Here is a 23116-nt window from a genome sequence, read left to right as displayed (position 1 = left end):
CACTAATGGTGCTGAAATTTAACCCGGAGCCACACTCGGGAATACAGTCAGGGAGGTTAAAGTGGAAATATACTCCCATGGTTGATATTTACCTATAGGTAAGCCTAAAATAAGGCTTATCTATAGGTACAGTAAATATCTTCTAAATGTGCACCATTTAGGAGATATTTACTTGTGAATGGGCTGGTGACATCAATGGCACATTCACTCTGATCGGCATGCCCCTGCCATTCCTGAATCTTATGTCATGAATAGCGGCTTGCCGCACACATGGAGTGACGTCATTGCGGCGTGGTGCATCAGATGCTCGGAGGACGCAAATCGCAGAAGGAAGACCGGGTGAAGATAGAAGCGCTGTCAGCGGTGACAGCTTATCGCTGGATAGCTTCATTTTAAGGTATGTTTCACATAATATGCTAGTTTGTGATGCATACTAGCACATTATAACTTTACCTTGCAGGTTTAAAAAAAAAAAAGCATTGCAGTTTACTACCTCTTTAATTGAACATGCTGAAGTTAGAAGCTAATTGGCTACATGCACAGCTGTACCACATTTTGCACATTCCAGTTTTAGTAAATCAACTCCACTGATACTTGGTTATGGAGGCTAACTGTGCGGATAGCTTCATTTTAAGGTACGTTTCACATAATATGCTAGTTTGTGATGCATACTAGCACATTATAACTTTACCTTGCAGGTTTAAAAAAAAAAAGCATTGCAGTTTACTACCTCTTTAATTGAACATGCTGAAGTTAGAAGCTAATTGGCTACATGCACACCTGTACCACATTTTGCACATTCCAGTTTTAGTAAATCAACTCCACTGATACTTGGTTATGGAGGCTAACTGTGCGGCCTGATAATATTTCTGTTAATGTGGAACTCCCAGCCCATATAGGAGCTTGGACTGGAATTGGGTATGCTTGGAAAATCTAGGTCTGCGGTGCTTCCAAATAAAGTGTAAAATCTGCCGTTGTTGTTGGAGAACATACAAAGGGATCTGGATAGGCAACACTCCAAAATGATATAGTATTTTCAGTAGGTAGGTCATATTAATCGCTGCAATATGACCCAAATAGGAAAGAGGATAACTATTGCAAGCATTTAAGTTTATGGAAAAGAGCCAGATAGTTAGCCACATACAGTGTATGGAAATAAGTAGTACGGTGAATGGCGAGTATGGGAGGCGTGTGTTTTTCCATTGATAAGCAAAAGAGTCCCACAGAGCCCAGTTAAACATTAGATGTGCATTTGCCACGCATTTCAAAATGCAGGTTAGCAAAATCCCATTGACTTTAAAGCAGCAGCACACATGGTGGTTCAGAGGCTCTGTTTTACCTGCTTTGCGCTATGTATATTTCTTTGGATGCAGCATGTCACATTGAGGTGCATTTGAACTTCAGGTAAAGTTGGTCAAATGCAGCCTTTTCTTATCAAAAGTTGCATTTTCCATTTGAATGCAGCTGCATATAGCCGAATATAAAATGCAGCGTTTGACAAGAATGCCCATCAATATAAACCCCTGAAGCAGACAAAGGTTTTCCTCTGATTACACATTCCAGCATTAAAGAGACCCTGTCGTTAGACCATTCATTTGCACAAAAACATTCCCATAACATTATACATGCTTTTAACTTATTGTTATTTACCTAAAAAGCCTTCCTTGTGTAGACATCTAAAAGCCAACGGGCTTGTGATCTTATACTCTATGTCAGCAGCCCCAGCAGATTCAGAGGTGTCAGTCATGTAATACTTGACAGGGTTCCGTTTCACTCCTCCCCCAGCAGCTACTTAAAAAGTGACGGATGAAGGAGCTGGGCCAGCACAGAGAGTAAATACACACTCCCACAAGATGAGAAGGCTATGACATGCATGGAAGGAGGGGGTTTGTGCTTTGTCTAGCCATTTTTTTTTCTAGCAATTTTAAAGGCACATTGCATATGAATACAAATAATTTATGAAAGGGAAAAGCACTGCAGGTTGGTGATAGGGTTAATTTATTGTTTACTGACTAATCACTTGGTACAAGGAGCAGAGCTTCTAGAGAAGAGTTTCATAATTGTTGTTCGCCTGGAGCCCTTGCCTAAAAAAAAAAAAGTATTTGAAAGCATACACTTCGAACGCACCTTGCGGCCCCGGGTTCCTCCCGGGGCCGCGCCTGTCTGAGGGTCGCAAAAAATTTTGACTCTTAGCGGTGGATCACTCAGCTCGCGCGTCGATGAAGAACGCAGCTAGCTGCGAGAATTAGTGTGTATTTGAAAGCATATCTCAACCCAAAAAATAAAAAATTGATAGTACTGCAGCTTACTGCTTCTCAGATGGCGTGGCTACCTTTTGTTTTTTCACACTTTTTTCTTTTATTTTTACCTGGTAATCCTGCCTTTTATCTCCCATCCTTTCCTAGTACTGAGCAGTCCCTAGGACAGGGAGTGTGTTAGGATTACACAATATGTGTCAGGACGACATAACACCTCCCTCTTTTTCTCCTGTAGATGTTTCGTAGTTTATGGAGATAGATGGGAACAATGCTATCTGATAACAGTCCAGATGCAGAGACTACACAAAGTTCTCAGCTCAGAAGTTTTCTGGCTGGTTTTTGCACTAGTCTAACAGATATAATAAAACACTTTCAATGGTATACTTAACAGACCAAAAGGAAACAAATAAAGTTATTGTTAGAGTTGACATATTCTTTGAGTTTTGTTTGGTGCTTTGCTTTAACATGTCCTACAAAATATATTACCACTTAGCCATGCTTCTAATTTATTTAGAAGCACTTAAAACACTATTATTTTATGTGTATTCATGCATATACAGTGTAATAATCTGGCATGCTCTGTTGAAACTTTTATCCAAACACTTTTTTTTCCACTCCAGGAATCTGCAGGCAGTGGTTTTTGACTTGCCCCTTTAAAAAATGTGCAGAATCCTGCTGAAATTGCATATTGTACAATGGGTATCTCATCTTTGTGGACATACAGATTAGGGCATCTATGTATAGGAACATGTTTGAATACATTCAATTTACAAATTCACATCCAATTACCCATCTCTTCTCTTCATTGTAGCTTTTTGAAATCACCATCCCTGAGGTTTTTTTTTGAGACTCGTGTGCTCCAAAGAATTGTAATTTGAAGGTGGGAGTGTATCCTGCTGAAAGTAAATGCTTGGACATTAATAGTGTTCTTTCTTTAAGATTTTTTCAGATGGTGAAATTGTGCTCGCTAATGAGTAGCTTTGTAGCTGGAATGATGCATTCAGTACATTTTTGTGTGCATGAATAGCATCAGATAAAGTATAATTTTTAATGAATAATATAGAAACTGTTTTATTAAGTACAGTTCTTTCCTATTTCTGAGAGGGTTACATTTAAAGAAAACTAAGCCTTAAAGAGGACGTAAACTTCCCCTTCAATGTTTGCACCTATAGGACCTGTAAATATCTCCTAAACTTGCACTGTTTAAGAGATATTTACTGTACACTGTGCCGATTACATCATCGGCGCATGGGCTCTGAAGGAACGGCCGCCGGTGCCGTTTCTTCAGAGCCCTGTGCCGTGAACGGTGGCTCCCGCACCCATGCGTGGGAGTGACATCATTTGGCTCCGGCCAGTCACACAGCCGGAGTCCACGGACCCAGAAGGAACATGAGCTGAAGATATATTCGGCCTTCAGCGAGGATGATGAGGGCTTCATTTGGTAAGTGTGAAATTATGCCTTTACTTTGCAGGTAAGAAAAAAAGCCAAAAAAAACCCAGCAGTTTACTTCCTCTTTAAAGCGTAAGTTCACCTTCAGCACTAAAAATCGAATTCCTTCAGAAATCATGCCTAACATTAATGACAATCTTATGTGCATAATATTTTTTTGTAAAAATTACTCTCCCCTGTGTTCTGGATATCCAATTTTGTGAGTTATTTTAAAAAATGCACTTAAAGCTTCCCTTCCTGCTTCCTACTTCCTTCTGGCAATGCCATCTAGGATTGTAGTTCACTTAGCTAATAAGAAACTACAAGTTTTAAATTTGGGTAAACTCCACTATAGTTGGTTGACATACCATAATATTATGCTGATATTGGGCTCCAAATCAGCGGTAGACCATAATGTTCCACTATTGAAAAGAGCAACAAATATACTAGCGCCTCTACATAAATATATATATATATATATATAAGGTAGATTCTTGTTTTGATAGATAACTATTAATTTACTGCATTGATCTGTCTTAAGTTAATTCTTAACTAAACAACTCTATGATGTCATATGTGACTAGAGATATACTTTCCTGTAATAACATCATCTTAATGTTACAATGTAAAATTTTTCTCTTTACTCATTACATTCAATGTTTTCTGATAATCTTTATTTAAAATACTTGAACAAGAAACTACAAACTGGCTTACATAATGTATAATATTACCAATTGAAATTGTCTAAAATATTGGTGATTGTGGGTTATGTTCATAGGTCAGATACTTATGCACCATTTCAAAGCCCCTTGACCAAAGCTTGGCTCACAACACCACTCAGCATTTTTTAAATGTTCACAATATACACTGAAGGCAGGAGGCAGATGGAGTCTGCCAGTCTGTGTTCATCAACAACAACATATGAGTCAATTGCACTTTTTTTCCAGTTCAAACCCTTTTTGATCAAGGTAATTGAAGGGGGAAATGAGGGAGGTATAGAAAAAGAATTATTAAGGACATAAAACACATAACAATAGAGATACAGTAATTATAGTAATTATAAAATTACTTAACAAATAAGCTCCATAGCGAGAAACAAGCTGACAATCTAGCGTTGCATACTGTTATGTGGTGGTATGGATGACCAAGATTTTTGAGACTGAAAAGCCACCTCAGTTGCATCAGACCCCAAAGGCGTTTTTATTTTTTTATTTATTTGTTACAACTACTTATATAGCGCCATCAATTTGCATAGCGCTTTACATTCACATCAGTACTTGCCCTAAAGGAGCTTCAAATCTAAGGTCCCTAACTCACATACATACACATACTAGGGTCAGTTTAGACAGGAGCCAATACACCTACTTGCATGTCTTTGGAGTGTGGGAGAAAACCCAGAGGAAACCCACGCTGCCACAGGGAGAACATGTAAACTCTGTGCAGGTAGTGCCGTCGTTGGGATTCAAATTGATTACTCTAGTGCTGCTAGGTGGAATCACTTATCACTTACTATTCTACAGTATCGTAGGTGATAGATTTTGAGTATGGCCCTCCATTGAGCCCATATCCTCTGAAATTTACAGACAGCCCCCATGGTCATATATAAATAGTGAACAACAGCTTTGATGTGAACTTTTCAGGATTCTTGGGTCAGATGAGTAGCTTAAAACCAGTAGTGGATTTGTTCAGTCCTGAATCTGACAATGTACCCAGAAGATATTATATTGTATTCAATGAAGTTGAGTTTTTTTTAGCATGGAGCATGGATCTTGACCACCTACTTCTAGTAGCCTTGGATCAAAAGGCATGACCAAAGTAAGTGAAAGAATGTGTTGGAGGCAGTAGAGCACATAGGGCGTAAAGGACTATGATTGGGTCTATATCTTGAAAGGCCAACAGGCGTCAGGTAGGATCTATGCAAAATACAGTATATAAAGTGGTACTCTTTTATGCTCATCATTCCTCATGGCAATGTGTTTCTGACCTACACATAATACATATTTTCACATATATCCTGTTGAAAGAGACTGTAACTCTGTTTAATCCATACTTCTCTTTTTAGTAGATATTAACACATATCATGTATTTAAATCTAAAAGAGGAGAGTATGTAAGGTAACGTTTACCATAGCCTAGAACTTTAGCTTAAATTAGGAAAGGGCTTTTAAATTGGAATTATACTATATAAGCAATTGAAAACTCTTTAAAAACAACAAGTTAAAAAGTCAGAGCTTTTTTTTTACATAAAAGCTGAGTAGCTCAGAGCATTGTTTTTCAACCTTTTGTGCATCAAGGCACCCTTTAAAATTGTACACAATCTTCCAGCACCCCATTTTAAAATGTAAAAATCTAAATGAATAGTTTTACATAATGCAGCAACATCCACACACGTAGGACACCCAAAGTTAGAGCTGATTTATTCCTCCACCCTTGCAAACTGGTACTGTCTAATAATCCAGTGTTTCTCTTCCCCCTCACTTTCTCTCCTTCACTCAGTTAATGTGACTTCAGTGCTGACAGAGAGGGGCATAGGATGGGCAATCAAGGATGTTGTGTAGGTGCCCTACGTCCCCCTTATAAACCGATGATGTCATTGGTTGTTAGGATACTGGCGGCTGGAAGGTTCTAATGGTGCACAATGAAAACCTGTGGCTTTATTTAACTAAAAGGGAGGCTTCATCCACCTGCTGGCTTGTAAACAATTTTTGGGCAATTTTTTCCTTTTCTTTTCTTTTCCTTTTCCCTCATTTCATTTTATGGTACAATGGTTTTTATTGAGTTAAACAAAGCCAAAATGCAGGCTTGAGGAGAAAAAAGGCAGAATGGTCCCATGCAGGGGAATAAAATATCAAATTACTTGTGAATACCAACAAAACACTTTTCCAATGTTTTAAAGCGAATAGTAGAAGCATCCGGCACTAGTGTCAGAGGTGGTAATGAGTAACTGTGTACAGGGGGCCCGAGAAATGGCTAGACAAAGGGGGTGGGCTTGTCGTCCCATGGTGGAGGAGAAGGGAAAAGAGAAAAAAAAGGGGGGGAGAGGAAAGGGGTGGAATATGGAAAGGGGTACGGAAGCAGAGGGTGAGATGGAGTGAAAAAGGAGAAAAGGTGAGAACCGAGTAGAATAAAGTGGGAAGAAAATAGATGCAGAACTAGGCAGGGGGAGAGAAAGAGACATTCAAGACAATAATAGAAAATGAGATGTAGGCTTAGACGGGAAGAGAGAGCGGAGCCTGCAGGTTAGATGATATATTAGAGCGGTCTGGAATAATTTTTGGGCAATTTTAAAACATTTTGCAAAGACACCCAAGGGTGCCTGGCCACCCTGGTTAAAAAAGGCTGGCTCAGAAAGTTATGTCTGTACTGTATGTCCATTATAACCAGCCTGCTATGAGCCACATATGGCTATCAGCTTCATTTAATGTAGCTCATGTCAGTCTTTTAGAATATGCTTGGGATATGCCCATTTGAACCCCTGCTGCTTAGTTACTTCAAGTAAGAAAGAAGTCAATCAAACTCTTATTAACAATACATTTTGAGGGACATTTATTTATGATGTACTTCCACTCTGGGAAGGAAATATACAGTATGACCTATTCAATTTTACATTGTTGGATGGCCTTATATACAGGATATCAAGTCAATTACACAACGAAAGACCACTAAAAGATGAAGTAAGAAGTATTCCTTAGAAAAGCTGCCAAAAGGTTGACAGAACGTATGTCACATTACAAGTACAACTGACATTTCACTGTGAAAGTCCTTTTACTCACATGCAGAAATCCATAAAGATTGGAGGATAATTGCTTTGCAACTTGTTATGTTTATTTCTTCTAACATGGAGTGAATTGCTTTTTTAGTGAACCTACCTATTTTTTTTCTTTGACAGTTCTGTCAACTTTGTAACTGGGATGGACTTGACAGTTCTGCTCAAGTAGCAAGAGTGCCTTCACTTGAAGCTGAAGTGAGGCATCGAGCAAGAGTGACCCAGTCAGACTGTATCAGGGGGCTTAGTTTCAGCCCAGATTTTTTTTTTTTTAAAGCTGAAATTTTTCTTTTTTGGGATATACTATAGCACCCAACACATTAATAACATGTAATGGGGCGTATCCTTTTTCCTGCAGATTGCTGCTTCTTGTAAATATCTTCCCTTAATGCCTCCTTCATAGTTGCTGTATAATGCCTTGAGCCCGGTGCTGTATGGGTTAACAGCAGCCACTACTAGTGTAAAGAGTTGTGTTGCTTGCCCTCTCTTTTCTGCCTTCTTCACTCAGGGACCCAGTACTACTATTTTCTCACAATGCATCACATTTTGTGAATAGAGGTGGAGCAGGTGAATGACAGGATCTTCACTATCCATTAACAGAACAAATGCAATAGGATCCAAAGGGCTGCACACTTAAAAACTGCATCACTAATCTTTAAAACGTCATATACAGCAACAGTAAACACAGTGGGAGCAAGGAAACACAGTCAACGCATTTCACGTTGCTAGCGATTATTCAATACTGGTATATACTGCAGAGAAAGAGACATCATCTTGCCCCCCTGTTCAAATCATTAGTAAGACATCACCTGGAATATGCAGTTTTGGGCACCAGTTCACAAAAAGGATATTGGGGAACTGGAGAAGGTGCAAAGAAGGGGAACCAAATTGATAAGATCCATGGAGAAGTTCAGCTATGAGGAAGGATTAGCTGAACTGAGTTCATTCTCTTAAAAAAAGAGATTAAGGGGGAATTTGATTAACATGTATACTGTAAATACATAGGTGGTCCATATGGTGAACTTGGTGCGCAGTTATTCACTTTAAGGTCATAACAAAGGACAAGGGGACACTCTTTACGGCTGGAGTAAAAGAGATTTAATCTCCAAATACTGAAAGGCTTCTGCACAGTAAGAGCTGTGAAAATGTGGAATAGACTCCCTCAAGAGCTGGTTCTGGCAAGCTTGGTAGATTTTTTTTAAGAAAGGCATGGACTCTTTTCTAAATGCACAAAATATAACTGGATACTAATATTTATAGTTTTTTTTTTTTTTAAAGATGTGTTTATTGCAGTTTTTAACTTACAGACATACAAAGACAAAACAAAAAGGACCTAGTAAGGTCCAACATGAAGAACCATAATAGAGAATGCTCCTGTGTCAGTCCAGAACAATAATTGGTTAATACATCCATTAAGCATTATGCTAGAAAACAAGTTAGATCATTCACAGTGTCGAACTCCATAGACAGGCATTTTGACCATAGTCAGTAAAATTGTAAAAGAGTGTAATCATGTTACAGGGCAAACTGCCTCAAGCTTACTCTGATCATGGCAGTATAGGGGAGAGGGTCAGGGGGCTAGCCAGCCACCTGCCCCAGATTTTATGAAATGCTTTTACAGATGTCAAAAGTGAGCTTATAAAGTGGAAGAGCTTCATTAACCAGTTTTAACCATAGTCCCTTGGTTGCGGTTGCCGCTCCCCTTCAGGTCAATAAAATGGATTTCTTGGCATAGAAATATAGGATACAAAGTAGTTGTTTGACCCAGGAAGGGACAGGCAAATCACCAAAGACACCCAGAAGGCAGTTCTTGGGGTGGACTATGTTGGGAAGTCCCAACGCAGAGGAGAGAAAAGAGCCTATGCTCCGCCAGAAGTCCTGTATTATGGGGCAATTCCAAAAACAGTGAAGGAAATCTGCCATATGTCCACATCCCCGAAAGCACTCAGCAGAGGATAATATGCCCACTTTGTGCATTTTAGCCGGTGTGAGGTGCGATTGGTGAAAAATCTTTATTTGAATCACCCTATCCCTAGAGGATATAACAGAAGTCTTAAAGGTATCACTGAATTCCAACCAGTCATCTTCCATGATGGAGATATCTAAGGATTCCCACTTCCGTTGTGCTATTTTAAATCTAGGGTTAGAGTCTGTCACCAGAGCTGCATAGTAAGTAGAGATAAGTTTCGTCTGGTCTGGGGATCTTGGGATTTTTTCCAGGTCAGGGGTTTTAAGCGGATTGTCCAGGGAACTGAACTGTGCTCGCACAGCATGCCTAAGTTGGTAATAAAAGAACAAATAAATACGCGGTAAGTCAAAATCTAATCTCATCTGTGAGAAGGATTTAAATCCTTGAGGAGTGTATATGTGACATAGATATTTAATACTCCTGGAAGTCCATCTTTGAGGGTCAGGTAAGGAGTTTAGTTCTGGAAGCGTCGGATTAAACCAAAGTGGACTATTGGGGGAAGTTAACCATGAGTCAGAGGTATGTTTAAGCATCACAGATTTAAACAAGGATAGGGAGGTACGTAAGATAGTCATTCCAGGTCCTGGTGGTGTACATCCTCGATAAACTATGTTATGTAGTGTTTCAAATGAGGAAACTATGGCTCCTTCAGGGGTGGTACATGCATTATTTGAGTCTGGATGCAGCCATTCATGAATATTGACCAATTGAGATACCTGATAGTAAAGATAAAAGTCAGGGAAAGCTAAACCCGCCAGGTGGGACGGGAGACGAAGCGTCTCCAATGCCACCCTACGGGGTCTACCGTTCAAGAGGAACGCGATACATATAGAGTCAATGCTCTTAAAAATCGTTTTGGGGATTTTACAGGGGGAGTTAGCCAGGACATACAACAGCTTAGGCAGATATATAATTTTGAGGACGTTGGCCCGTCCCATCAAGTCCAAAGGCAAGTCCCTCCATTGTTTGGTTTGGGTCTGTAATTGAAGCAGTAGTGGGCCTAGGTTATTAGTTATATAGAGGGACAGTGGCATTTGTACCACAACTCCTAGGTACCTAAAGGAGGTGGTTATTTGTAGTCTAGAATCCAAGTGAGTCTGTGAAGGAAGGGCTTGGTCTAGGGGAAAAATAATGGACTTGTCCCAATTCACTCGGAATCCGGGAAAAGTCTCCAAAAGTGGTTACAGTATTTAACAGATTACTGAGTGAGTCCTGGGAGTCTGCTAGGTAAACTAGCGTATCATCCACGTAGAGAGAAATTCATTCCTCTATGCTATTGATGGGTAGACCGTGAATTATTGAGGAGTTATGGATCCGGACAGCCAAGGGCTCCATAGCCAATGCGAATAGGAGGGGCAATAAAGGGCAGCCCTGTCTGGTGCCCCTGGTGATCTCGAAGGTTTCAGTAATTTGCAAATTAATACGAATATGGGCGAGTGGCATTGCATAGAGGAGCCGTATCCAGGGCTCCTCTATATCCATATCAGCCTAGGGCCAAAGCCATATAGGGAGGAGGAGCCACGTCCTGACGTCACCGCTGCACGTCCAGTCCCGGAAGCTACGGGCTGTTTGGAAGCCGGCCGGCTCAGTCTTTTACCTTGCCTTTTTACATCCTTTGTGCTGTAAGTGTCCATTTGTCTTTTGATACTTTAATAAATGTAAAGGATTTATGCTATGTGGAGCCTTTTGTTTTTTATGATGACAATATTGCTTATCCACTGACCCTTCCACTGACCTCCGCTGACCATTCCTGCTGACGCTGAGGAGTCCGGTGCCTGCCAGTGAGATCCCGGGCTGGGGTTATAGCCACTCGCTCAGTGTGGTCCCCTGTAACAAGGGACCACCGTTTTCTGGTAAGCGGCAGCTTTTTCTGTGGTGGAGGATATACCTTTCACTTATCACTTGAATGTGGAATTTCACCTAACATCACTTTTTGGATCAACATATTTACTGGACTTTTTATGTTTCACTATATGGATTCATCCTTTAGTAACACTGATTAACTCTGGGGGTTTCTTCAATCCTTTTTTGTATTATCACCCAGTCATTGGACATTTTTAGTTTTTATTTTGCACTTTTTTTCTTTTTTAACAATACTCAATTGTATTGATTTTTATGCACTTCAATATGTATAATTTATAGGTAGATGCATTTAACTTTGCACTTTCTTCTTGAGTTTGTGTCACTTATATAACAATTTTTTGGCACCTACTATTGGCAACATATGTTAATTGATCTTTTAAAGCGGGGGTCCACCTATCTATCGTTTTTTTTTTTTGGAGTTCATTCACAAACTTTTCTTCTCATGATTATCTACTCACATGTTCTGTGTAATAAGTCTGCCTGTGTCCGATTTCGTTGTAAAGAATAACTTATAAAATTCACTGAAGGCGGTTTCCATCTTCATTGTGGGCATTTGAAGCCCACAAGCATGTATTTCCTGGATGCGGTGAATGCTGTGCTCCCAGCATTCACCGAGATGTTGTGATGACACTGTTGCACAATGCATGCTGGGAAGCCTGAGACTAGCTCCCAGGGGACTGTGGGAGGTCTGGGAGAGGCTAGAAACACGTCTACTCCCATGGGAGGAAAACCAGGAAGTGCTAAGAAGATTAGAAAAAAAAGGTAATTACGGCAATTTAAATTTTTTTACACAGCATGTCAGCATCTAGGCAAGGAAGAGAATGCATAGAGATAATGTTCAAAATTAGGGTGGAACCCCGCTTTAACTATTTAGCACGACTTTCTGTTTTTGTATATTTGTTCAGTGTCGTATAACACTTTTTAGTTGCAGCTCACTTTTATTTTTATTCCTATCCTTTAGCACAGTATTTTTTATATCCATATAGCTGTAAGACCCAAAACAGATACATCCATTCCACACTGTCAAAGGCAGGGATCTTCAAACTATGGCCCTCCAGCTGTTGCAGAACTACAAGTCCCATGAGGCATTGTAAAACTCTGACATTCACAGACATGACTAGGCATGATGGGAATTGTAGTTCCTGAACGACTGGAGGGCCGTAGTTTGAGGATCCCTGGTCAAAGGCCTTACAGGTGTCTAGGGATACAACAACTCGGGTGGGTGCACAGTCATGCGGATATGTCAGGTTGTGGAACAGTCTACGGATGTTCATCCTGGTCAATCGGCCTGGTATGAAGCCGCCTTGGTCGCTCCCCACCAACTCAACAATCACCTTATTTAGACGGTTAGCCAGGACTTTAGCCAAAATTTTTACATCCACATTAATAAGAGATATCGGTCGATAGGAGTCACATTTTAGTGGATCCTTTCGAGGTTTAAGTATTAAAACAATGAGTGCCTCCCTCATTGAGAGGGGAAGCACCCCTTCCTTCAGGGCCTCATTGTATGTTTTGAGTAAAATAGGGCTAAGGAGGTGTTGAAACTGTTTATACCATTCAACTGGAAAACCCCCTAAACCCAGGGTCTTATGAGCCGGCATCTGTGAATTTGCAAGTGAAAGTTCTTCTACAGAAAGTGGCTCATCTAATTCTTCTCAAACCTGGTCTGTCAAACGGGGGAGTGTAATTTGGCTTAAATATTCTTCAAGTTGTGTCTCAGAGTAATCAGCTCTAGAAGTGTAAAGATCCAGATAAAAGGAGAGAAAGGCTTCTGCTATATCCTGAGGGACATCGCTAATTGTATTCCCCGAGACCAATATTCTGAGGATAGAGATAGGGGGACAATCAGATCTGGTAAGATATGCGAGTAGGTGACCAGCCTTATTACCATGTTCAAATATCTTCTGGGTGACATAGAGCATATGTTTTTTTGGTAAGACCTAACAGGCGGAGTTCATATTCCCTGCGACAGTGAAGCCAACGGGACAGTGCATTGGGGTTTTGGGAGTATTCTGCCTCTGCCTTCATTAGGGCACTTTCTAACTCTTCAGTACATTGCTGGGCGTTTTTGCGCATGATATCGGTAATGGACATAAAGGTACCTCTCAACACAGCCTTGGAAGCATCCCAGGCTGTGGTGAGTCCAGTGGTACCCTGGTTCATACTCCAGTATTCGGTCACGCATCTTTGGTACTCAGCCTGCACAATTTCATCCTCAAACTAGTGGGGGTTCAATCTCCAGACCCAGAGGCCCGATCTTGGCAGGAGGAGGAGACCAACCAACAAAGGGGCATGATCCGAAATCCCTCTGGGTAAGTAGGAAACTGAATGGACCAGTGGGAGTACATCCACTGGGGCGAACACCAGGTCTATATGAGACATAGTGAGGAAGGAATCAGAGTGACAGGAGAACTGGCGGTCTTCTTGGTGTTTCCAGCGCCACAGTTCGGTAAGGGCAAATACCTGGGTCCAGTCAACAAATGTAGGATATGGCCTACCCCCACCTCTCAAGCGGTCCATTGCAGGGTCTAGTACAGCATTAAAGTCTCCAACAAAGAGCAGGGGACCCGGGGATCTGGACGGTAATAGTAGGGACAGATGAGAGAGGACATCTGGGGAGAATGGGGGAGGAACATATATGTTCACTAGCGTGAAAATCGTGGGGACTATGCGAAGTGTGAGTATAATAAACCGTCCGGTGGGGTCCAATTTCACAAGCAGAATCTCAGCTGGTAGGGAATCGAAACCCCTCGAGAGTAGTTGGTATAAGTAGCATGATATTGAATGGCCAACCAGGGACGTTTAAGGGACCGTAGCGTAGTACCCGTGAGGTGGGTCTCTTGAAGACAAATGATATGAGGTTTGTATTTCTTAAAATAGGAGAATATTAGGGATTGCTTGTGAGGTGAGTTCAACCCCCTAACATTCCATGAAATCAATTTTAACATGTCAGCCATAAGTAGTTTTAGTTAGTACAGGAACATTGCAAAAGGTATTAAATGGTGCAGCATACCACAGAAATTGCTGACTATGATACCGTCTATAGTATGGATGCAGTAACAACAGAAAAGAATTGTTCATAAGAGCAAACTTAACAACCAAAAACCTGAGAGGCCAGCCATTCTCTGGAGCCGGGATTTGTGGGAAGACCAGCAATACAAACATCCCTCCCTCCGTCGCCCACCCCTCTCCCCGCTATACCAACCCAAACTTAGTGAGCATTGGTTCCCAAAACAAAAATATGTCCCCCTCAGGAACAGAGTTGAGAGGGAGTAAAAAGTCCTGTGGCCTCGCCACACCTTTGTATGGGGAAAGTAGCAGTTCCATGAGGACTCTCAGATGCAATGTAAGTGTCCATCTTGCAGGATCTGTAAGAAACCTGAACGGAAGGCACAAACAGCAACACATGTGTGAGGCACATCAGTAATAATCTGTAAGTGATTCAAAAGGCATTGCTGGTAGGAGTGATCGTAGGATTTGTCAGCAGTGCAAAAATTGAAAAATGAAACAAATACGAAAAATTGCTTTAAAACGAAAGCATGTCTCAAGCAGGTCCAGTATCTGAACAAGGAATAGCAGTCATAGTGGTAGATCCACAGAGGACTATGTCCATGAGGGACAAGCAATAAAAATGGATGGGCGCGTGGAAACTCAGGGACTGAAATTTGTGGATTCAGTTGCGGCATTGTCTGGGTTGCTTCCCAAGTCGTGAGTCTAACCAGGACATAGCTTCCTTAGGACAAGAGCAAAAATGAGCTTTACCTTCACCTTCAGCTTAGCAGGGAACAGCATAGGGGAGGCCTTCTTTGCGGAGGCGATCTATTACTGCTGCAAAGGACATGCGCTAACGCTGCACCTCAGCTGAGAAATCAGGATAAATGGAAATGTTATTGCCGTTGAACTTGAGAGGGCCTTTCTCCCTGGCCAGACGCAGGATAGCGACTTTGTCACGGAAATTAAGGAATTTGGCAATTATAGATCTTGGGGGGGCCCCAGGTTGTGGGGGACGCGGGGGATGTGCCCGCTCGATCTCAAAGGTTTTGGAGAGTTCCTTTACCCCCAGCTCATCACTCAGCCATTTATGTAGAAAACGTTCGGGCCTGGGAACCCTCTGATCATTCCGGAAACCCCACAAATCGAAGATTGTTCCGACAGGAATGATTCTCCAAATTGTCTAACTTGGCTGTCAGGGCTCCCAATTCATTCGTGGCTGTACGAACGGTTGCAGATAAAGGGTGCACTGTGTCTTCCAGGGAGCTAACGCATCCCTCCAACTCTCCCGTCCTTTCCTGTAGGGTCTGAACGTCTTGTTTCAGGTGGGAGAAATCAATATGGATGGTTTCTATTTGGACAGTGAGGGAAGACTTACAGTCCTTATGGCTAGCATAATTTCTGCCAGTGTAGGCTCAGCAATGGAGGGGGCTGAGGATACAGAGCCTTCTGAGCAGACCGGGGAGTCTAGGGGTTCTGAGTGTGCTGCCTGGGTGCAAAAGACAGCAGGTACAGAGTCACTCACCCCCTGAGACGAGTTCTGTGCTGTAGATGAGGCAGACTGCAGCGCGGCCTCGTGCATGGCTGAGGGATCGGCGCCATCTTGCCTTCTGAACCGAGCTAGTTGAGTTGTTCCACCGCAGATTGGGGAGCGGGTGGCCCGTATTTGTTCACCATCATGCCTGGATCGGATGCCCACATTCCTCAGGAGTATTTCGGTGCCTTTTTGAAGAAGATTGGAGCCAGGATGCCTGCAGGATGGGTGTATAGAGTCGGAGCTGTGAGATTAAGCAGCCGCTCTCATGGACTCCAAGCCACGCCCCCTAATATTTATAGTTAAAGTAGGTCCAGGGAATATCTGATTGCCTCTTGGGGGATCAGAAAGGACTCCCCCCCTGCTAAAGCAAATTGGATCATGCTTTATTGGTTTTTATTTTGCCTTCCTCTGGATCAACTGTGGGTATAGGATAGTGTATATGGAAGTTTTCTGTTTTTGTGTGTGTGTGTGTGTGTGTTTTTTCTGTTGGTTGAACTGGATAGACTTTTGTCTTTTTTCAACCAAATTAACTAGGTGACTATGTAATAAAGTGGATGGAGTTTTCAAGTGTGCAAACCTTTGGATCCTATTGCATTTGTTCCACATGGCATGATGAGCGGTACTTGCACCTGAATACACTGCTGGTGCAAGGGACTGTGTGGCGGGCCCACCTAAAGCAGCAGCATACACATTGAGCCAATTCACAGAACTTGACACATATCATGTATTTAAATCTAAAAGAGGAGAGTATGTAAGGTAACTTTTACCATAGCCTAGAACTTTAGCTTAAAATTAGGAAAGGGCCTGTAAATTGGAATTATACCATGTGAGCAATTGCAAACTCTTTAAAAACAAAAGTCAGAGCTTTTTTTTACATAAAAGCTGAGTAGCTCAGAGCATTGTTTCTCAACCTTTTTTGCGTCAAGGCACCCTTTAAAATTATACACAATCTTCTGGCACCCCATTCTAAAATGTAAAAATCTAAACAAATAGTTTTACATAATGCCGCAACATCCACACACGTAGGACACCCAAAGTTAGAGCTGATTTATTCCTCCACCCTTGCAAACTGGTACTGTCTAATAATCCAGTATTTCTCTTCCCCCTCACTTTCTCTCCTTCACTCAGTTAATGTGACTTCAGTGCTGACAGAGAGGGGCATAGGATGGGCAATCAAGGATGTTGTGTAGGTGCCCTATGTTCCCCTTATAATCGATGATGTCATTGGTTGTTAGGATACTGGCAGCTGGAAGGTTGTAATGGTGCACAATGAAAATCTGTGGCTTTGTTTAACTACAAGGGAGGCTTCATCCACCCGCTGGCTTGTAAACAATTTTGGGGCAATTTTTTCCTTTTCTTTTCCTTTTCCCTCATTTAATTTTATGGTACAATGGTTTTTATTGAGTTAAACAAAGCCAAAATGCAGGCTTGAGGAGAAAAAAGGCAGAATGGTCCAGTGCAGGGGAACAAAATATCAAATTACTTGTGAATACAAACAAAACACTTGTCCAATGTTTTAAAGCGAATAGTAGAAGCATCCGGCACCTGAATACACACTTGCACCTGAAAACACTGCTGGTGCAAGGGACTGTGTGGCAAGCCCACCTAAAGCAGCAGCATACACATTGAGCCCATTCACAGAATTTGTGGGAAAATATACATTTTATCTGGACTACAGTTAGTGGGGAATGGCTATTACTATTGGCTTTGCTTTGTTCACCTGAATGTTTCTCCATACTGCAGCTGGCATTTTACATTTCATTTATAAATTGCAGGCCACGGTGTAGAGCTTCCTTTACTTTTCTTTCCTGTTTCTTGATTGCTGTTTAGCAGTATGATGCCTATTCCTTTTTCATTTGGTGGGTCTTCCAGTTCTATTTCTTTCTTAAGACCCCTTTCACACCGAGCCATCCTAGGGCGTCAACGGTAAAGCGGCGCTATTTTTAGCACCATTTTAGCTGCACTATCCGGCCGCTAGGGGGAGTGGTTTTAACCCCCCCGCTAGCGGCCAAAAAGGGGTTAAATCCGCCCTCAAAACGCCACCGAAGAGGGTGTTTTGCCGGCAGTATTGCAACGTTGCCCCATTGATCTCAATGGGAAGGAGCGGTGAGTTCACCACTCCTTCACTGCTCCAAAGAAGCTGCTGGCAGGACTTTTTGTGAGGCCCTGCCAGCGCACCGCTCCAGTGCTTTTACACTGGAGTGAATGGAGCAGCTTTTTTCAGGCGTCATGCAGGCGCTATTTTTAGCGCTGTAGCGCCTGAAAAACGCCGCAGTGTGAAAGGGGTCTTAATCTCTTAAAGCTCTTTGAACAAATGAATACCTTTTGTCAGACAGTTCTATTATTTGGAGCTTTTCCTTTTCTTATCCCCATTTCTTGATCCTGCATGTTTTATTTACCATTCGTCTTTTATTCTTTGTTTTACATGTGCTTAATCTTGCTTTTTACTTTAGCCTTTTAATCCCGGCCTTGACAATTTTAGGATGCTGTGGTAATAACAGGCTAGTTGCTGAAGTTGAAAACGACAGGAAAACATTACTAAAATTGCAAATTTGCAGATGATTTAGGATTATTAAGCTGCAAGGTTTTGTTGAATGGCTGGACTGGAAGAATTGAGTAGGAATATAGCAATCACATTTTTTTCATCATAATGACAAAATAACTCACATTCCAACAGGTGCTATGGATATTTAAAGTGGGTCTTTAGTGCCTACAGTTACTTATCTCAAAGAGGCATGGGAGGAGAGCACAAATCTTAAGTCAAACAGAACATTTTAAAGAACACTATTGTTACTACGCCTCTAATTTTGTCTTTTTTGCCTTTTCTTTATTTCCAGAAAATGAAGAAGTCAAGGAAACGACACTTCGGGAGCTTAAAATGCTTCGCACATTGAAGCAGGAAAATATAGTTGAGCTGAAAGAAGCCTTTAGAAGAAGAGGAAAATTATACCTAGTCTTTGAATATGTGGAGAAGGTAGGTGGATAGAAATGTCATCTGGTTCCTGGGTTAAGGCAGCCGTAGCTTAATATGGCAGTGTGGGAACAAATGGCACAAGTGTATATAAATTCAGGATGATTTAAAGGAAACTTGTCATGAGAGAAAAGTGGAGACTGCTTCTGCTGACCTTTCCTTCTGAAAAATCTAGTCGCCTGAGTGTCATGTAGATGCTTTGATTTCCAATCCTTTCTGAGCTCCAGATTTAGAACATATATAAGGGTTTCTGACTTTTCTCTGATGCTCAGTTGCTGCATGGCTTAGAAGAAGTGATACAAGACAGAGTCAGATAACTAGCATTTTCAGAAGGCCAGCAGTGTAAGCCACCCTAAAATTGTTGTCTCATGGTGAGACTTCTCCCGTGTCTCAGTTGGCAGTGCAATGTGTTATGACCCTTTGCACATTTTGATTCACATTTTAAGCAACTAATTAAAATGTGAATCAGAATGGTTGCTAAATGTTACTTCACCTTAAATATAAAATGGGATTAAAGTAGATCTAAAGCAAAACTTATTTTTTCATTTTGGATAGAGTAAGGAAAGGCTATAACCTATGTCCGTTTTTTTTGCATCTGTGTCACATTGGGGAAATTTCCCTTCACTCCCTATACCATAGCCAATACAGAAAGTGAGAGAAAATCGCTCCAAAATGAAAGAATCCCTGGTTGTCACCAGGGTCACCAGAACTAGGGTCCCCATTGTAAGATTTCCCCTCTATTACTATTCAGGGGTCAATCCAAAATTCAGAATTTCCTTTACTTTAACTTTTAACAATAAACCTGACAAGTAGAGAGGATGAATCTCCCTAATGAGGGCAAAGACAGCAATAAAAACATGACAAGTGTTCTAAGCCTTCTTACTCTATCTGAAACAAAAAAAAAGAATTGCCTTCAGTTATACTTTACGTCTTTTTGTGTTATGCTTTATTCTTTAATGCTGGAAAAGATTCAATAAGAGATCAAGGTCTTTATTAGAGTTGGGTGAACGCTTCGGCCCGAGCATCAGTTTGGGGCGACAATTGGCTGTTCACCCCGAATTTGCAGGGTGTTTGGCAGGTGTTTGCCCCGCTGAATGCCCTACAATGCACTGCGTGCTGCACAGTGCATTTTGCACCCTGATTGGGCAAAGCTTTGCCCAATCAGGGTGCAGTATAAGCTGGTTGTTAAGGAGCGGGGCGGGGAAGCCGGCTGCAGCCTCCTTAACAACCAATGAGTCATCAGCTGTCTTCCTCTCTGATAGATGAGTTGAAAAAATAATTGCTGGTAAAAAAAAAAAAAGTAAAAAAAAAAAAAAAAAACGCCTCTGTGTCTCTGTGTTTATTACTTTTTGACACTTTTTTGGTGAATGGGTAGCGGTACTATGTACCCTCTACTCATTCACATAGGGGGGCTGAGATTTGGGGGGCTTCCATATTTCGATAAGGCCCCTGCACGCAGACCCCCACAACCATCGGCCACAATTGTGAGGATGAAGCCCTTGTCCCCATCAACCTAGGGACAAGGTGCTTTGAGTTGGGTTGGGGCATAACCCCCCCTGCCCCGAAGCACCCACCCCCCCATGTTGATGGCATGTGGCCTGGTGTGCTTCAATTTTTGCATTGATACATGTCCTCAGTGGCAGTACCTGGACCCCCATACCCCTTCTAGAGCCAGTTACTTGCATATAATCCTTCAAAATGGGCACTTTTGATTTTTCCTGTTTGGCTCCCATTGACTTCAATGGGGTTCACCGTTTGAGTTAGAACCTTTCTCCTTCAGGAGTTCTGCTGCAAACCGAACAGGGAAGGGTGTTTGGCCCATCTCTAGTCTTTTTTGAAGTACACATACACATTTAAATGAAAAGTTGCCCAGCCTCCTCAATACATATTTGTGTGTAACACAACCATCGGATCATACTTACCTGCTCAGTCAGCTACAGTCATTTGACAGAACCCCTGACGAACCCAGACAGTACCCCAGTTGAGAAGGGCTGCTTACTGTAATTTCTTATCCATGTATACTATTTTAATTTACATCACTACTTTGTTGTGATGGCTTGTTACAGAACCATGTGATTGTTATGTCTTTCCTTTTTGTCCATTATATTATTTATCCACTGAAACTAATTAAATTGGAATAGTCTGTCCCTTTAGTCTGTAAGATGCAAAGCGTGATTTTAAACACTTTCCAGGTATTCCATCTTCACTTAGGAAAGCATATGGAGGTGTTATGCTTCAGAAAATGAAGAAGGCTTAGTTGGATCTGTGGCTTCACTTTTTTTTTTTTTTGTACATGCTAATCAACATGACTTGTGTCCTAGATACTGTGAAACCCTGTAGCCTTTAAACCTTCACACAATGTTCTGATTAAAAGCTCCATATAGCACTCACATTCTGATTAGACAATTTTATGAACATATGAGTTTTGGAAAATTTGAATTGTAGGAATTGCTTTGTAAAGTTAAGAGGGATGCTTTTTTTCTTTTTTCTTAACCCATGTAAAAGTAAAAAAAAAATGAATTTATATTCTATTTATTTCAAAGAAGCAATTTTCTAAATCACTTCAACAACTATTTAAAACATGACCAACATTTAAAGCAGACACGTCAAACTCAAATTGATCTAAAAGGGCACACATTAAGTCTGCTGAGGACCTCACTTATTTATTTTCATAAAAAGGTCATATCACTTCAATACTTAAAGCAGACCTTTACTCTGAAAATGTAGTTTAGCCCTATGCCTCTACTCCCTACCCATGCAAATAAAAACAGGAAGGTTTTTTTTCAGTGAGGCTTTTTGGTATTTTTCTAGTGGCTCCTTCGCTCACCACCAATTTAGCTTAGGTCAGAATGACATGTCCTGCCCTAGCAGCCCCCTGGAAGACTCCCGTCACATATCCCTTTCACAGAATGGGTGGGGGCGGAACGGAGCCTCTATGTCATTGGGGATGGGCTGCATGAACCTGGAAAAGGCTGCTGGCTACCTTCCAAGATGGCGGTGCAGGGCATAGGCACAGACAACAGATCACTGCAGGACAATGCCAGATCCACTGGGCAGGTGAGGGTATATTTTGAAATGATTATCTAGGAATAAAGTTCCTACAACAGAGAGTGCTAATAAGGTCCAAGCGGTTTGACTTTATACAAAATGTACAGGGTATATTTTGAGTTTAACATAGAACAACAGCTGAAGGAGAATGGGAGGAGAAAAGGTAAGGGGAGCGGATTTCCTCTTTAACTTCAGAGTAATAACTGCAACTTATAACATTTTAGCTGAGAGAACATTTCCTCAAGTACTAAACTGCAGTATAGCCTTTATTAACAACAGGACAACTGGACCTTTGATCAGTTTATATTCTTAAACCTCTGAGGACCACAAAGAAGGAGAGGGCTGCATGTGACCCAAAAACACTGGTTTGACATGCCCGATTTAAAAGGAAAATTTAATGTATTTCAGTAGACACATTTGGGGAGATTAACTAAAACTGGTGCACATGGCTGGTGCAGGTGTGCATGGTAAACAATCAGCTTCTGGGTTTTATTGTCAAAGCCTAATTGAACAAGCTAAAATTAGAAGCAGATAAGTTACTATGCACAGCTGCACCAGAATCTGTGTTCACCAGTTTTAGTAAATCTCCCCCACAGAGATCTATTTGTGCAATGCATACCCCAAAATATATATTTATGCTAATTATACATTTTTACCTGCTTTTTCTACTATATTTGTATTTTTAATAAATATTTAGATTTGTAGATTAGTCACTAAAGGTAGGGTAGATCAATTTTTAGAATAAGATATTAGCCACACTGGAGAAGCATGTTTTCAATGAGTCATCCAACTCATAAGCTTACATTGTGAGAAGGAGCAGTCAATGCCAGAGTGTGGCATTGCTAAGCAACAAGAAAAGCCTTAGTATGTAGATAGAACAGTTGCCTGCCCCATGTATATGCAGTGCCTTGAAAAAGTATTCATACCCTTTGAAATTTTCCACATTTTGTCATGTTACAACCAAAAACTTAAATGTATTTTATTGGGATTTTATGTGATAAACCAACACAAAGTGGCACATAACTGTGAAGTGAAAGGAAAATGATAAATGTTTTTTTTAAAAATGTTACAAATAAATATGTTAAAATTGTGGCGTGCATTTGTATTCAGTGGAACCAAATTCCTTCAGAAGTCACCTAATTGGTAAATATAGTCCACCTATGTGTAATTTATTCTCAGTATAAATATACCTGTTCTGTGAATCCCTCAGAGGTTTGTTAGAGAACCTTAGTGAACAAGCAACATAATGAAGACCAAGGAACACACCAGACAGGTCAGGGATAAA

The 23116-nt window shown here is 41.2% G+C and overlaps 1 protein-coding gene across 7 annotated transcripts in view; it reads left to right on the top strand.

Annotated features, from left to right (window-relative positions):
- CDKL5 (cyclin dependent kinase like 5) overlaps window positions 1-23116 on the top strand; it is a 571173-nt gene that overhangs the window by 349397 nt on the left and 198660 nt on the right. For all 7 annotated transcript variants that reach the window (XM_073616451.1, XM_073616450.1, XM_073616452.1 and 4 more), the window contains one exon: window positions 18650-18786. In XM_073616451.1, coding sequence (XP_073472552.1) covers window positions 18650-18786 — 137 coding nt within the window. The remainder of the gene's footprint in view (window positions 1-18649; window positions 18787-23116) is intronic.

Source organism: Aquarana catesbeiana, linkage group LG02 (assembly GCF_042186555.1).
Source record: "Aquarana catesbeiana isolate 2022-GZ linkage group LG02, ASM4218655v1, whole genome shotgun sequence".
NCBI classification, from domain to species: domain Eukaryota; kingdom Metazoa; phylum Chordata; class Amphibia; order Anura; family Ranidae; genus Aquarana; species Aquarana catesbeiana.
The sequence above is the reverse complement of the archived record's forward strand: the minus strand, read 5'-3'. Positions and strand labels throughout refer to the sequence as shown.